The 17,053-nt window shown below is 42.4% G+C and overlaps 1 protein-coding gene and 1 long non-coding RNA gene across 4 annotated transcripts in view; one reads left to right on the plus strand and one right to left on the minus strand.

The window, feature by feature from the left end:
- The window catches only part of MED16 (mediator complex subunit 16), a 52,062-nt gene extending 42,397 nt beyond the window's left edge, over nucleotides 1-9,665 (plus strand). The window contains exon 14 of the mRNA XM_073685521.1: nucleotides 9,316-9,665. Coding sequence (XP_073541622.1) covers nucleotides 9,316-9,442 — 127 coding nt within the window. The 3' untranslated portion in view covers nucleotides 9,443-9,665. The remainder of the gene's footprint in view (nucleotides 1-9,315) is intronic.
- LOC141273542 (uncharacterized) overlaps nucleotides 1-14,203 on the minus strand; it is a 32,234-nt gene extending 18,031 nt beyond the window's left edge. For 2 of the 3 annotated variants that reach the window (XR_012322104.1, XR_012322105.1), the window contains exons 1-4: nucleotides 14,082-14,203; nucleotides 13,909-13,992; nucleotides 13,764-13,836; nucleotides 9,137-9,177 (exon numbers count right to left, since the gene is read on the minus strand). This is a non-coding gene — a long non-coding RNA (uncharacterized lncRNA). Of the gene's footprint in view, nucleotides 1-9,136; nucleotides 9,178-13,534; nucleotides 13,627-13,763; nucleotides 13,837-13,908; nucleotides 13,993-14,081 lie in introns of all 3 variants that reach the window. The other variant, XR_012322106.1, reaches the window with a different exon arrangement.
- Nucleotides 14,204-17,053: the final 2,850 nt, after the last annotated feature.

Consider the following 17,053-nt stretch of genomic DNA (forward strand, 5'->3'; position numbering starts at 1 on the left):
CCTTAAGTGAGGCCTGCATTTCTTTGAATGTAGTTGTGGGGTCTTTTGTGACCTCTTGGATGAGTTGTCACTGCGCTCTTGGGGTAATTTTGGGTGGCTGGCCACTCCTGGGAAGGTTCACCACTGTTTCATGTTTTTGCCATTTGTGGATAATGGCTCGCTGGAGTCCCAAAGCTTTAGAAATGGCTTTATAACCTTTTCCAGACTGATAGAGCTCAATTACTTTGTTTCTCATTTGTTCCTTAATTTTCTTTTGGATTGCAGCATGATGTCTAGCTTTTGAGGATCTTCACTTTGTTAGGCTGGTCCTATTTAAGTGATTTCTTGATTGAAAACAAGTGTGGGAGTAATGTGCGTGGCTAGGGAAATTGAACTCTGCTTCCCAAAGATGTGATAAACAACAGCTAATTTATGTTTTAAGGGGGATGGGGTAATCACTTTTAAACACAGGGCCCTGTAGGTTTGGATTTCTTTGCCCTAATAATAAAGACCTTCATTTAAAAACTGCATTTTGTGTTTACTTGTGTTTATCTTTGTCTACTATTTACATTTGTTTTGTGATCTGAAACATTTAAGTGTGACAAGCATGCAAAAGAATAAGAAATCCGGAAGGGGGAAACACTTTTTCACACTACTGTATCTCCAATGTGTATTTTTGCATTATCATTACAGGTGTTTTCCAGGTCAGGGCTAATCTTCTCCAGGCACTGTGTCACACGGTATACTAACATCGTGTAGTATACTCACTCTTATGATTCAGCTCTACATACCATTTTGATCAGTTGTCAAGTGATCTTTCATATACGATTTGCATATTTGTGGTCATATGCTTACTAACTAACATGTGCTTTAATATTAACGCCTTCCTTCAAAAGGATGTTGTATTCACGTCCTGAGAATGGGTCTTCAGGTGTGGAGGGGGATCACAGGTGGCTGATATCTGATATCTTATATAGCTAACATCTGTCTGTAACAGACACCAGCTTACCTGAGTTCTGGCCCTGGCTGTTAACCATGTAAATGCCTCTGTTAAATGCTGCTGTCAGTGAGGGACTGATGGGTTACTGTGACCTCATCCCCCTTTGAAGTTCATCCATAGGCTGAGCTCCATAGGAGACTGAGATTTTCACTATCCTGCAATACTTTGATATAGCAGTATAGGGTATAAATGATCAAAACCATTGCAGGTTAAAGGGATCCTATCACCAGTTTTTTTTTTACATATAAACTATGCCTATCACCTTTAAGATCATAAGAATGGGGTTCCTGCAACCCCTTTATATCGTCAGATTTGCCCCTGCATATCTCAGAAAAAGTGTTTTATACTTGTCCCGCTCTGTATGTAAATTGTGCGGTTTGGTCTGATGGGTGATTGTGATCAGTGCCGCCTCAGCCTCTTCTAACTGCATGTAATGGATGACCTCTCTCCGTCATCCACGTAGTGCCCGAAGTCTCACCCCTACGCAGTGGAGTCACTGGCTGTTCAATAGGGCACGAGACTTCGAGCACCACATGGATGACAGAGAGACCTCATCCAGATACATGCAGTTAGAAGAGGCATTTTTTAAAGGGACCGAGGTGGCGCTGATCACAATCTGTAGACACTCATCGGACTGGACTGCACAATTTACATGCAGCACTAGACAAGTATAAAACGCTTATTCTGAAGTATACAGCGTCCCGTCTGAGGGTATAAAGGGGTTGCAGGAACCCCATTCTTATAAACTATGCCCATCACCTTTAAGATCATAAGTGAAAAAACTGATGACAGGCAGGGATGTGGAGTCTGAGTCGGTGTCCATTTGGTGGAGTTGGTATCAAATGGACCAACTCCCACTCCTAATATATATAATAAATTGGTACAATAGTTGAATGCAGTTTGTGCAGTAAATGTTTTCATAAAAATTTTGGAAAGTTATGAAATGTTCTATTTCTAATCTAAGGATTTAGGCTTTTAGTTGAGATGAATCTGTGCTGCACTTTATGTACTTGCTCAGCAGTGAGGCCGGGCTGTGGAGTCAGGGAAATTGAGGAGTCAGTCGGTGGTTTGGCCCTTTAAAGGGAACTAGTCATGTAAGAAAAAAAACAAAAAAAACCTATTAACCTGCATATATAGGATTAGTCTGCAGGTTAACCCCTTCCCGACCTTGCATGTATCCATACGTCCAAGTCGGTAGGTAGGTAGTTAACGACCTTGAAAGTATGGATACGTCTAGGCGATCTTGCGCGTAGGGAGGCTGTGTGCAGTCGCCGCCAGATGTCAGCTGATTCTGACAGGTGACACCCGGCACTCAGTGCCAGAACCAGTGCCACACCACGCCGGTACTTTAACCCCCTAAATGCTGCGATCAAAATCAATCGCAGCATTTAGAGAGCAGGTAGAGGGAGGAAGCCCCCTCTGCCCTTTGATCAGCGCCCCTGCGACATCATCGCGAGGGGCCAATAGTTGCTGTGGTAACCTGATGTCGTCATGACGATATCGGGTCACCAGAGCTAGCAAACTTGCTAGATCATGCACAGTGCATGATGTAGCAAGTTTGTCAGTGCAGCGCTGACATCTTGTAAAGCATAGAATTGCTATATTTTATAAGCAATCAGCCTGCAAAAAGTGAAAGTCCCATAGTGGGACAAAGTGAAAAAGTAAAAAAAAAAAAAAAACTGTCAAAGTATGAAAAAAAAATTGCACCCATTAATAAATATTTTAATGAAAAAAAAAAGTACTTATTTGGTATCGCTGCATCTGGAACGACCCAACCTATAAAACTGTCCGTCTAATTAAACCCTTTACTGAACACCATAAAAAAAAAATAAATGAGGCAAAAAACTATGCTATATCATCATACCACCGAACAAAAAGTGAAATAAAACACGATCAAAAAGACAAATGTAAATTAAAATGGTATAGATGAAAATGTCATCCTTGTTCTGCAAAAAATAAGCCGCCATACAGCTCAATCAGCGGAATAATAAAACTTATAGCTCTCAGAATAAAGCGATGCAAAAATAATTACTTTTTCTATAATCGTTTTTGTGTAAAAGCGTTAAAACATAAACTATATAAATCTGGTATCGCTGTAATCGTACTGACCCGAAGAATAAAGTCGTCTAATCACTTACAATGCATGAGGACCGGCGTAAAAAATAAATAAAATTAATTCTTCACCTGCTGTTGATTTATTCATTCTGCCTCCCAAAGATCGCAGTATGGCTCAGCTCACATTTATCCTTCACTCTACGATGAACGCTTACACCGGGGTTTCCATGTAAATCTTTGACATACGTGATTGAGACAGAAGCCCCGGCGGAAGATTCCCTATAATGAGGCAGATGGGGACACTGGACACAGTCTGGCCTGTGATCCGGCGGTGTCTGTCTTTTTAGGTGTGCATAAAAGTGCCGTCGGTGACAGTTTTGTGCACCTCTTGGAAAAGGACACCGCTAAACAGAGGGCAGATGGAGCCCACAGTAACTCTGCTGCCTCATTATAGTGAATGGATCCCTCGGGGTTTCATCTGAATCACGTCAGAGATTTAGATGGAAACCCCAATGTAAGTGCTCAGTGTAGAGCACCGGTTAATTGTAGTCCCAAACGTTATGTAAAATGTTCCTAACAAAATCTTCAACTCAATCCACAAAAAAAGCAAGTCCCCACTCAGGACCGTCATCTGTTTTTGGAAATCTAGGGGGATTCCACGTTACTGGTAGCACAAAGGCTCTGGAAAAGCAAAATGGCTCCTCGCCCTCCAAAGAAATCCAGTGAATTCTCCGCTCCCAAATATCCCCTCTTTTCTGAGCACCAGTGTGCATAAACCACAGTTAGCGTCCAAATATTTGGCATTTCTGTAGCAATGAGCGCTTGCCTAATTTACTAGTGCATGTCTCCAGAAGCACGAGCTGGGCATAATGTACTTGATACTACAATGGCAGTTTGCAATTTTCACTCCCTAACATCCACTGCTGATTTTTTCAGTAAAACATCCAAAATTGTCACTACACTTGTAGATAAATTCCCAAAGGGGTAGAATTTCCAAAATGGGGTGACTTGAGGGGGAAATCTGCTCTTCTAGCACTTAGGAGCTGTGTGTATGGAGTCAGCAAACTATTCTAGAAATATTTGCTCTCCAGGAGACTAATAGCGCTCCGTCCCTCCCGAGTCTCGCCGTGTGGCTAAGCAGTACTGTACAGCCACATATGGGGTATTTCTACATTCAGCAGAAATTGTGGGACAAATTTTGGTGCCATTTGTACCGATTTCCCAGTGTGAAAATGTAAAATCTGGGGCTAAAACAAACTTTTGGTGTTAAAATTGTAATTAATTATTTATTTCACTGCCCAATGGTATAAAATTCTGTGAGCTATCTGTGTTGTTAATGTGATCACTGCACCTCTGCGTGCTCAGCAGAAATTGCACAACAAATTTTAGGGTCCATTTTCTCCGAGCACCCTTGTGAAAGTAAAAAAAAAAAAAAAATTGCGTCTAAAGTAACGTTTTTGTGAAAAAAAAAAAAAGTTAAATGTTTATTTTTTCCTTCCACATTCCATTAATCCCTGTCAAGCACCTGAAGGGTTAAACTTATTGAATGTGGTTTTGAGCACCTTGAGGGGTGCAGTTTTTAGAATTGTGTCACTTTTGGGCATTTTTTGTCATAAAGGCCCCTCAAAGTCACTTCAAATGTGATGTGGTCCCTAAAAAAAAAAAAAAAAAAAAAAATTTTTATAAAACTTTGTTGGAAAAATGAGAAATCGCTGGTCAACTTCTAACCCTTCTCACTTCCTAACATCCTAACAAAAAAAAAATTATGTTTCAGAAATTATGCTGATGTGAATTAGACATGTGGGAAATGTTATTTCTGAACTACTTTGTGTGACATTCTCTGATTTAACCCCTTTATTCCCAAGGGTGGTTTGCACATTAATGACCAGGCCAATTTTTACAATTCTGACCACTGTCACTTTTAAGTAATAACTTTGGAACACTTCAATAGATCCTGAGATAGTTTTTTTGTGACATATTGTACTTCAAGATAGTGGTAACATTTCTTCGATATGACTTGCGTTACTTTGTGAAAAAAATCGGAAATTTGGCAATTTTCAAACTTTGAATTTTCATGCCCTCATGAATTTTGTTGGGAAGTTATAAGGGTTAAAAGTTGACCAGCGATTTTTCATTTTTCCAACAAAATTTACAAAAACATTTTTTTTAGGGACCACATCATATTTGAAGTGACTTTGAGGGGCCTTTATGACAGAAAATACCCAAAAGTGACACCATTCTAAAAAGTGCACCCCTCATTGTGCTCAAAACCACATTCAAGAACTTTATTAACCCTTCAGGTGCTTCACAGGAATTTTTGGAATCTGGAAGAAAACAATGAACATTTAACATTTTTTTTCACAAAAATGTTACTTTAGCCCCAATTTTTTTTTATTTTTGCAGGGCTCGGAAGGGAAGGAGCGCCATTTGACTTTTTGAATGTAAAATTTGCTTGAATAATTAGCGGACGCCATGTCACGTTTAGGCACATCGGGGGCTCCACAAACAGTGGAAACCCCCACAAGTGACCCCATTTTAGGTAAACTAGACCCCTCAAGGAACTTATCTAGATGTGTGGTGAGCACCCTGAACCCCCAGGTGCTTCATAGAAGTTTATAACTTAGAGCCATGAAAATAAGAAAAATCAAACTTTTTCCACAAAAATGATCTTTTAGCCCCAAATGCTGTTGTGCAATTTCCCCTGAGTACGCCGATACCCCATATGTTGCCTAAATAGTGGAAACCCCCCACAAATGACACAATTTTGGAAACTAGACCCCTCAAGGATTTTATCAAGGGGTATAGTGAACACTTTGAACCCAGAGGTACGACACAGAATTTGATAACATTAGGTCATCATATTGAATAAGTTGTCATTAGTCTTGAGCGCAAGTGCTCTCTACTTGAGTTTGCATCGGGTACTCAGGTATGCACCATGTATCTCGCGTGCTCGAGTGACATGCTCGAGTCCCTGCCCGCATGTTTCACGGTTATTAGACACCCCAAAAAAACATGCGGGGATCGCTCGTGCATGGCAAGAAATCCCCCCGTGTTTTATTTTGGCTGTACAGAAGCCTTGAAATATATGGGGCGAGGACTCGAGCATGTCATTCGAGCACCAGGGTGCATACCCGAGCACCCGATGCAAACTCAAGTAGCGAGCACTTGGGTTAAGGGCATAAAAATTAAAAGTTTGGAAATTGCTAAATTTGTCAAATTTCTGTTTTTTTCACAAATAAATGCAAGTGATATCGAACAAATGTTACCACCATCATGAAGTACAATATGTCACGAAAAAACAGTCTCAGAATCAGGTGGATCCGTTGAAGTGTTCCAGAGTAATTACTTCATAAAGTGACACTGGTCAGAATTGTAAAATTTGGCCTGGTCACGAAGGTGAAAACAGGCTTGGGGGCTGAAGGGGTTAATAGTGTGCTAAAGCTGTGTGGTGGAACTGAAAGGCTGGCAGCTGGGAGGAAATGAAATCTCTTCCTCCCAGCAGCCTCTGGCTTCAGTCAGAGGTGCAGCTTCTGTAACCCTCACTAATGCTATTAACCCCATATTTATTATTTATTTTTAGAGCACCATTGATTCTGTGGTGCTGTACATGAGAAGTGGTTACATACAAAACACAAATAGAAATTACTGTGAACAAACTACAATAACTGACTGATAGAGTGGAATTTTACTCCCTTATATAGCACAATTAATTCCACAGCGCTTTAGACAGATCAGACTTTTATGACCGCAGCAATATCCAAATGTTTACTTACTTTTTCTTTTAAATGAGGAGGGTGATGTGAACTTTTATATATATATATATATTATTTTTTTTTTTTTAATTTCTGAATTTATTTACATTTTTTAGTCCCTTTGACATGGCAGGTTCCCTTTTTAAAATACCCTAATGCAGTCATTCGGGCAGCATGTTGGCTTACTTTTTTGCACTGTTGCTTTGCAGTGCTGGGGTCCTGGGTTGAAATCCCAAGGACAACATCTGCAAGAAGTTTGTATGTTCTCCCTGTGTTTGTGTGGGTTTCCCCCGGGTTCTTCCCACACTCCAAAGACATACTGATAGAAAATCTAGATTGTGAGCCCCAATGGGGACAGTGATTATAACTATAAAAATGTAGTATTTTTGATTTGCTATGCCACTTACCTCATGTGCAGGCATTGCAGGACCATAGGTATCCATGGTTACGACCACTAGCAGCTAGCTAACTAACTGTCACTTTATCAGTGGTCGTAACCATGGATACCCAAGGTCACGCAATGCCTGCACATGAGGAAAGAAACATAGCGAATCATAAATACTATACTACATTTCTAATTGGAGGTATTTGCTAATATTATTATTACACCTACTACATATTGGGATAGGATTTTGGAGATGGGAATACCCCTTTAATGAATCTGATTGGTTAATGCCATAAAGAAAAAAATCAAAATGCCAGAATTGTGGGGTTTTTTTTTTTTTTTTTTGGTCACCTCACCTCCGTTAAAAAAAAAAAAAAAAAGCATTACATATACACAGAACTGGTATCAATAAAAACATCAGCTCATAGCTCAAAAAAATAAGCTCTCGGCACAGACAACAGAAAAATGAAAATATTCCAGGTCTTGAAAAATGGTAACACAAAGCAAAAAAAAAAAAAAAAGATTTTGCAATAATCAGAATTTTTTGTTTCCGTCATTTAAATAGAAAAATTTGTGCAGGTTTTGGAATCGCTGATATTGTTCTGACCTGGACAGTCTTGTTTCCAGGTTATTATTTCCATACAATGAATGCCGTAAAAACAACCCAAAAAACAATTGTGGGATTGCTTCTTTTTTTTTTTCACCATTTTATCACACTTTGGGTATGTGCACACGATGCAGAAATGAAGCAGAAAATTTCTGCATCATTTCTGCATCTCCCTTGCAGAAAAAAACGCATGCAGATTGTGCATGCGTTTTTCCTGCGGATTACATGCGTTTCCGCATGTGGATTGACAAGCGCTTTCCAGGCGATTTTAGCATCACCTGGAAAGTGCTTGACAACTAGGTCACACTATATAAATCCATGCAAACAGCATGGATTTATATAGTGTGACCCGAGAGAGTGTATATACTTACCTCCGATGGCCCGCGCTGTCCTGCTTTACACTCCGTTCTCCCTCGCCGGCAACTTTGAATTGAAAGACCTGCCGACGTCAGCGTCACGTGACCCGTCACATAACTCGGACGTCAGCGCAGGTCCTACAACTCACTGCAAAGTGCCGGGAACCAAGCAGGAGCGCTGCGCGGGCCGACAGAAGGTAAGTATACATATATTTTTTATTTTATTCTTGTTTTACAGCTTTTTTAATGGTACCTGGGTGTGGAGGAGAGTCTCCTCTCATCCAGACCCGGGTACCATCCGCACATTAGAACGCACCAATTACGCAAGTACAGATGCAGTCTTGCGGAATTGTCGCGTTCTAATGCAAGTCAATGGCGGCGAAAATGCCGCGTTTACGCAAAATTAATTGACATGCTGCGGATTTTTGAGCGCAGCGTTTACGCTGCGGAAAAATCCGCATCATGGGCACAGCATATGCGGATTTCAATTGGGGAACATTGCTGCCCTTCTACCATGCGTTTTTAATGCGTTTCCGCGGCGTTTACGCAACTGCAAAAACGCCGCGGAAATGCATTAAATACGCATCGTGTGAACTCAGCCTTTATCACATTTTTCCCCTGCTATTCAGTATATTATATGGTATAATGAATGGTGCTATTCAAAATTACTACTTGTCCAGCAAAAAAAAAAAAAAAAAAGCTCTCACACATTTATGCTGACCGAAAAATAAAGAAAGTTATGGCTCTTGAAAGAAGGCAAGGAAAAAATTAAAGCCCCAAAACATTCTGCTCCTTAGAGAGATTTATTTTCCACCTCCGAAGTTCGGGTCCCCATTGATTTTCTCTGGGATTCCGGTTCAAGTTCGGGTACCCGAACTGAACTTTGGACCAAAGTCTAGTCGAACACGAAAATCCACAGGTCCGCTCATTCCTACATGTAACCACAAGAATGGAAATGGCAAATGAGCAATCATGCGATGATCAACAGAGCCAAATACTAACCTTGCTGTAAGTACAGTTCCTGATGAAAATTTAGCTTTGGTCTGAAAAAAACAATTTATTGATGATTAATTGGTTTTGTATGGATGAAAACTGGTTAGGATGAAAGGCTCACTATTAATGTTTGGTTTCTCTTGTTTTGGATGTTTTTTTTAATTTTTTTTTTTGTTCCGGGTCCTCAGATGTGGCTGTGTAACAATGCTCAAGTCTCCGAACAAAGCTACAGCAGTGAAGCAATGGGAGCAAAGATGGATAAAAACCTGCCTATGTGGAGGACTGTGGAGAAAAATGCCCCATACCTATTCATGACCTTTCGCACTGTTTCCTTATATGTTATAAGACTGCCACTGATAGTCGCTCTGGCACTTCAGTAGTAAAACTCTACATATATTGTAGTCCAAAATAACTTTTTTTATCCATCCAGTTTAAGTCCATTGATGTTTCAAATGGGTTACCTAAAGAGGTCACGTAAACCTCAGCAGACTACAGTTGTAAATGAGTTGCCATACTAAGAATAAAAGTTTTTTTGTTATTTATTTTGTCAGAAAACTTGGAACTAGCGTGAAGTAATAGCCTATATTACAATTTTTGTTTTAATTGTACCTGCTGATCAGTGATTGGTTGAGTTTTGATTAAAAGTTTAGAAAGGTGGGTAGCTTTTAGATGTTGATCAGAATGGTTGAGGGTACAATATCGCTGGGTACACCTCTCCCTTTATACAGTTTTGTGTTCCATGTTGCCACTTATTGTTCTCTAGCAACCCTAAGCATTCTATTCTGTGAAGTGGATGGGAAGGGGCATAATTTTCTGCCACTATTACACAAAGTTAATAGTTTAAAATTTGCTTACCAGAGTCCAAATGCAGCACGGAAAGGGTTAGGATTTATCTCCTCTAGTGATGAGTGAACCCGAACAGTAAAGTTCAGGGTCTGTACCGAACATCTACTGTTCGGGCATGGACCCCAAACACGTGTCCTCAGTATCTCTGAAGGATGGAAGGCTGAATGGTCGCGTTCAGCTACAATACAGCCTGCCATCCAGATGTAGCTGGACACGTTGTGGGACACATGGATGTTCTTCACGTCGGAAACGTGAGGATGAGGTTGGTTTATTATTTTATTTTTATTGCAGGTGGCAATGTCTTCAACTGGAATGAGCGTGATGGTAAGTATGGTTTAATTTAGAACATTAAAAGGCGTCTGTGTTTATTTCAAAGTATTTTATTCTGGGTGTGGGTGTCTTTATTTTACATTTCACTTCCACTATGTGGTTAGTAATGGGGGCGTCTTATAGAAGCGTCTCCATTACTAACCTGGGCTTGATGCCTTAGTATATCCATAAAAAACAAAGGCAGCACTCCATAGTCCAATCTGTGAAGATTTATTGACCCATCATGTCAGGGCAAGCTTGAGAAAGGTCTCCACTGTTGGACTGAAATGTTGCCCTGACATGATGGGTCAATAAATCTTCACAGATTGGACTATGGAGTGCTGCCTTTGTTTTTTTTTTTTAATAGATGGATTGATAGATAGATATATAGATAATTAGGTAGATAAATAGATGGACGGATGGATATACATATGCGAGATATATAATCCGTGCTTTGCGTGTGTACCTTACTGTTCATGTAATTTATTAATAAATGATTACATTTCTTAAAAAAAAAAATGGCGTGGAGTCCCCTGTAATTTTATTAACCAGCAGAGGGAAATCTGACAGCTGGGGCAGATGTTTTTTTGCCAGGGAAGGGGGTAATACCCATGGAGCTTCCCAGGTTACTAATAACCCCCAGCTGTATACCTAGCACAGGTACATCAAGCCCAGGTTAGTAATGGAGAGGTGTGTATAAGACACCCCCCAATTACTAACCAGATAGTGGAAGTGAAATGTAAAATAAAGACGCCCACACCCAGAATAAAATACTTCATTTGAAATAAACACAGACACCTTTTTTGTTGAAGTTGTTATTCCAAAAAAATAATTGATTAAAATAAACTTTCATTCATGGGAAAAACCCCTTTAAGCAATGCACTTTATTTGGGATGGGATGCTTGTGCTGCATTCGGACTAAAGGAAAGAAATATTTTAACCTTCCTTATTGTCCTACAGCAAACTCACAAAGTGAATGTCAAAACAATAAGAAATAAAATAGTGGTTGAAAGACTAACTGCAGAAGAAAGCACTTGGATGGTAGAGACTCTGCCTATGGTGATTTCCTCGTGGTTTTCATCAGGAAAACTGATGCCACTTTGATTAGAATAATCATATTAGTTTTCTAGGCTGTGGAGAAATCAGTCATGTGAACCTACAGTATGGCAGACAATTGTTAGTGATGGTCAAATATACAAGATGTCCAGGTTGCTAGTTTGCTGATTTATTCCACAGGGACGCCTCTGAAAGGGAATCTGTCACCAGGGTTTTGCTTCCCATATAAGAGTAGCATAATTTAGCAGCAGAGACGCTGATTCCAGTGCTGTGTCATGTACTGAGCTGCTTGCTGTTGTTTTCTTCAAATCACAGTTTTATCTCTTGCAGATCTAGCGGTTCTCTTAATGCTGAGCTCGGTATAACTCCGCTCCCATCACTGCTAGGTAGCTTTGTGTGTACACGGTACATAGACAGAAAGCTGCCAATCAGTGGTGGAAGGTCTATGTGCTGCCAATAAGATATTAACCAGAAAGTGTTTTCTGTGCTAGTCGCTGCCTGTCAATCTCCAAACTGTAAGATGAAAATTTTCTGGGTGCGGATGACAAAACCCCACTTGACGAAGGAGATCCGGTCAATTTTGGCAGCTTCCACAAACATGGTTCACAGAGGAGAACATGTCAAGGTTCCTGATGGCTACTGATGTCACAACATCTATAGGGGGTATAACACACAGGTTGGTTATTTGCAGGAAGACTGCATTGTTCAGGTACCACTCCCAGGAATTAATTGGCTCAGCAGATATCCAATCTGCCTGTACATTTAGAGCACCTCTGATATGAATGGCTGAAATATTCTCGATGAAGTTCTGGGCCGAGGTTATGATAATTCTACGTTCTTGGCAGCGTGTGTGTGGTCTCGTTCCCCCTCTTTTGTTATATAACGATCGGCACCAATGTTGTCTGACTGCAACCGATCAGTTCTTGAAGAGTGATTGGAAATGTAAGGGACTCCAGTGAATTGTTCTCCTCTCTTTCATGTTGGAGGACATACATTTATCTTGTAGTAAACTTTTCTGGACTCTCTTGAGCAGCACATACTCTGAAACAACGGTCGTCCATTATCACTTGAGGAGAAAGGAGAGCACTTCCATTGGAGAGGTTCAGTTTCCTGATCCATGTGAATAAGGACCAAATGTTATTCTGTGCAGTGAGAAAAAGAATCTCCATGTTTTTTTTTGTTTGTTTTTTTTAGAACTAATGTTACAGAAAGGAACAAATACATACAGCAACAGCACGACTTATGAAAAAGAACCCCATCAAAATCCTTCAGGTCTGTGCAGGAAACAAGAACTGCCGAAAAATAGAACTGTGAGAAAGGAAAGGGGAAATGGGAAAAGATGTGGATATATAAATTGATTACATTTTAAAAATCAATACTTTTATTTGAATTTCTTAAAACCTTATAGTTATAAAATTGCTCATGCATCTACAGATGCATATAAGGCAACCATCCTATATGGTACAGGGATGGTACCCACTAATAAATCTGGCTGAATGAGGTATAGGACAAATTTGGGACGCCTCAGTCCAGTCCCTCTTTTATTGGACTGTGGCTATTGGACCGGTGAAACTGCTCCTCACTGTAACAAGAGATATCGACCGCCTGGCAGTGGTGATAGAGGATAAATCACCCCTCACCGTGATAATACCATTAACCGCTTGACACTTGCTCGTTAAGAGATATACGCTCACAGGCGGCGACCAGCTGTACCAGCTAGGCAAATTGACATATGATGTGTGGTAATATAATCACAATCTGCTATGATATCATCTAGCAATTCAATTAATTTTTCCAATGTTATAGTCAATTCAGTGAAACCGTGTCACTTGACATAAACACCAAGGCAATTTCAACATAGAGGGAGTCCATGTAAAATACAGAGCCACAGTCCAATAAAAGAGGGACTGGACTGAGGCGTCCCAAATTTGTCCTACACCTCATTCAGCCAGATTTATTAGTGGGTACCATCCCTGTACCATATAGGATGGTTGCCTTATATGCATCTGTAGATGCATGAGCAATTTTGTATTTATAAGGTTTTAATAAATTCAAATAAAGTATATGATTTTTAAAATTTAATCAATTTATATATCCACATCTTTTCCTATTTCCCCTTTCCCTTCTCACATGACTTAATTGGTGGTGGATATAGAACTGATGAGAATAGACTACGTCTTGAAAAATAGAACTGACTTGTCAATTTCTCAATGTATAAAGGGAAGTACAGCACTCCTAATGTGTATCAGGTGCACGGATAGGGTCCCAATCCTTCCTCAGAACATACCCTGGAAAAAAGAATATTCAAAATACAGAAATGAAGTAAAAGCTTACGGCAGAGCGCCAATATACAGCAAAGAAAATGTAATAACATAGGTGTGCAGACTTATGAACAGATATCAGAAAAACAAAATATAATAGTTACCTAGTGTTCTATATACATATATGTGTGCACAAGCTTTTAAAGATTCCAGCCGATCAAAATTCAAATTGACAGCCTGTCAGATAAGAGAGGTTATGAGAAGCACATCATGAAAGCAGAAGTAATGCCCCAATACAGTCCATCTTACCTGCATAAGACCCGCATGTGGTACAAATAATCCCAGCATCTGTGCTTACCCATAGATAGCTGGGTGGAGGGCCATCTCTACTCCCTGGATGAGGGGACAAAACAAGTGGGGGGTTGATCAGAGTGATCACCCTAATGTGCTGTGTGGAGCGATGTGCAGGAATTCAGTCTTACCCCTGTCTGTCCCGCGCCGCGACCTCGGTCACAATGCCTGCCTGTTCTTATCTCTCCTCGGCATTCTCCTGCCGTGATTTTATATGCATCATACGGTGTTACCACTTCCGGTCTCCGCAATGGGGAATCATGTGATGTGAGGCCGGCTGAGTATATGGACAATGTGTCATCACATTCTGCAGGGCCCACTAACGCTGCCGTCTATTTGCATTGTGGGTGAAGCTAGTTAAGTGATGCCCGGCACCACATACAAGAAACACGATCCAGCTACTGTGGGGCAGTGTGTATGCAGATTTATATGGGCCAGAGTGTGGTGTTATCAGCAAATCATGACCTGAGCTAGGAACAGTGTGACCTGAGCTAGGAACAGTGTGACCTGAGCTAGGAACAGTGTGACCTGAGCTAGGAACAGTCTGACCTGAGCTAGGAACAGTGTGACCTGAGCTAGGAACAGTGTGACCTGAGCTGGGAACAGTGTGACCTGAGCTAGGAACAGTATGAACTGAGCTAGGAACAGTCTGAACTGAGCTAGGAACAGTGTGACCTGAGCTAGGAACAGTATGACCTGAGCTAGGAACAGTGTGACCTGAGCTAGGAACAGTGTGACGTGAGCTAGGAACAGTGTGACCTGAGCTATGACCAGTCTGATCTGAGCTATGAACAGTCTGACCTCAGATAGGAACAGCATGACCTGAGGTATGAACAGCATGGCCTGAGCTTTGAACAGTGTGACCTGAGCTTTGAACAGTGTGACCTGAGATAGGAACAGTGTGACCTGAGATATGAACAGTATGACCTGAGCTATGAACAGTGTGGCCTGAGCTATGAACAGTGTGGCCTGAGCTATGAACAGTGTGGCCTGAGCTATGAACAGTGTGGCCTGAGATATGAACAGTGTTACGGATCCGGGTGGTGGAACCTCTGTGCTGCGGTGCAAGGAGGAACCAGAGGGGCGTGACTATCTACTCGGCCTGACCAAGGTCATTGACTCCGTGAACCAGGGAGGGACCGAGCAGAGGGACCAGGTGCCACCTGGGACCGACCTTGTATGAGAGCAGGTGACTCCCACGGGTCACAAGGCAGGAACTGACCGGTACAGCTGAAGAGTACGGCAGGCAGGCTGACGGGTGGTCCGGGTAGACAAGCAGGCTGATTCTGGTTATAGCCAGACAGGTGCTCCGGGTAGGCAAGCTGGCGGGCACAACAGGTAACAAGGCAGGTGCTTCCAGGTATGTTGGCTGGTGGGCACGGCAGGTAACAGGCAGGTGCTTCCAGGTAAGCAGGTGGGCGGGCACGGCAGGTAACAGGCAGGTGCTTCCAGGTAAGCAGGCGGGCAGAGCCCATAGACAGACTGGCGGACTGGACTGTAGGCAGACTGTCGGGCTGGAAAGTAGTCAGACTGGTGGACTGGACTGACTTGCAGAGGACCTGAGGGCTGAAGCAAAGTAAGAATAACAGAGCAACAACCTTGCAAGGGCACCTCCATATTGGAGGAGGTACCTTTTAGAGAAAGTCCTCCGGCCATTGGCCGGGGACTTTTTAGTCGGCCCCTTTAATAGGGAGGGAGCGCGCGCGCCCTAAGCACAGTGCCAGGGAAGCTGCGTGCACCAGTAGCAGCAGCATAGAGGCCGGAAAACGCAGGAGCAGGATCGCGGTGGTAGTCCGGACAGCGTCTCTGCCTGGCAGGGGGCAGAGACGCCGATGCTACAAACAATGTGGCCAATGCTACAGAACCCCCCCCCCTTTACACCCCCTCTTTTTAAGGCCAGCATGAAATTCTTTAAGAAGAAGAGGGGTATGGATGTTCTCCCTGGGTTCCCAAGACCTCTCCTCCGGGCCAAACCTCTGCCAATCCACCAGAAAAAAGGTTTTTCCTCTTACCCTTTTGGTGGCCAAAATTTTCTCTACCTCATGGACGTCCTCAGCAGAGACTGGAGCTGGAGTGGTACCTGGATCATCAGAAAAAGAATTAAGAACAACTGGTTTGAGGAGAGATACGTGGAAGGAGTTGGGAATCCGTAAGGTGGCCGGGAGTTTTAGCTTGTAAGCCACGGGATTGATTTGCTTGAGAACCTCAAATGGGCCGATGAACCGTGGACCCAACTTATACGATGGTATTTTGAGCCGAACATGTTTGGAGGAGAGCCAGACCCTGTCTCCCGGATGGAATTGAGGTGGATCCACATGTCTCTTATCGGCATGTTTCTTCATCCGCTCAGAGGACGGAAGAAGTGTGGATCTGGTGTTTTCCCAAATAGTAGAAAATTCGCTGACCAGAGACTCCGCGGCAGGATTGTCCACAGAAGTGGAGACGGGAAATGGAATCCGGGGGTGTTGACCGTAGACCACAAAGAACGGGGATTTGGACGAAGACTCGTTCTCATGGTTGTTATAGGAGAACTCGGCCCAGGGCAGGAGCTCAACCCAATCGTTATGGTGAGCATTGACGAAATGCCGGAGAAAGCTGGTAAGGACCTGGTTGATATGTTCCACTTGACCATTGGACTGTGGATGATAAGCAGAGGAGAAATCCAGGGTGACATCCAGCAGCTTACACGTAGCTCTCCAGAAGCGCGAAGTGAACTGAACCCCGAGATCAGACACAATGTGGAGGGGAAGGGCGTGGAGACGAAAGATGTGATGGATGAAGTCCTTAGCCAGCACAGATGCGGACGGGAGACCAGGCAGAGGGATGAAGTGGGCCATTTTAGAAAAGCAGTCAGCGACCACCCAAATGACTGTACAACCGGCAGAAACAGGGAGATCCGTAATAAAGTCCATAGCTATGTGTTGCCACGGGGCGGAAAATACGGGTAGAGGCAGGAGACAGCCGGTGGGAAGATGCCTGGGAACTTTGTTACGGGCACAGGAGGAACAAGCCGTGATGAAATCCGCAACATCCTTGCGTAGAGAGGGCCACCAGTAATGCCGGGCGATGAGCAGGAAGGTCTTCCTCTGGCCTGCATGGCCGG

Source organism: Phyllobates terribilis, unplaced genomic scaffold (genome assembly GCF_046119375.1).
Source record: "Phyllobates terribilis strain yellow unplaced genomic scaffold, ASM4611937v1 Scaffold_1__5_contigs__length_1240528914, whole genome shotgun sequence".
Classification (NCBI taxonomy): Eukaryota; Metazoa; Chordata; class Amphibia; order Anura; family Dendrobatidae; genus Phyllobates; species Phyllobates terribilis.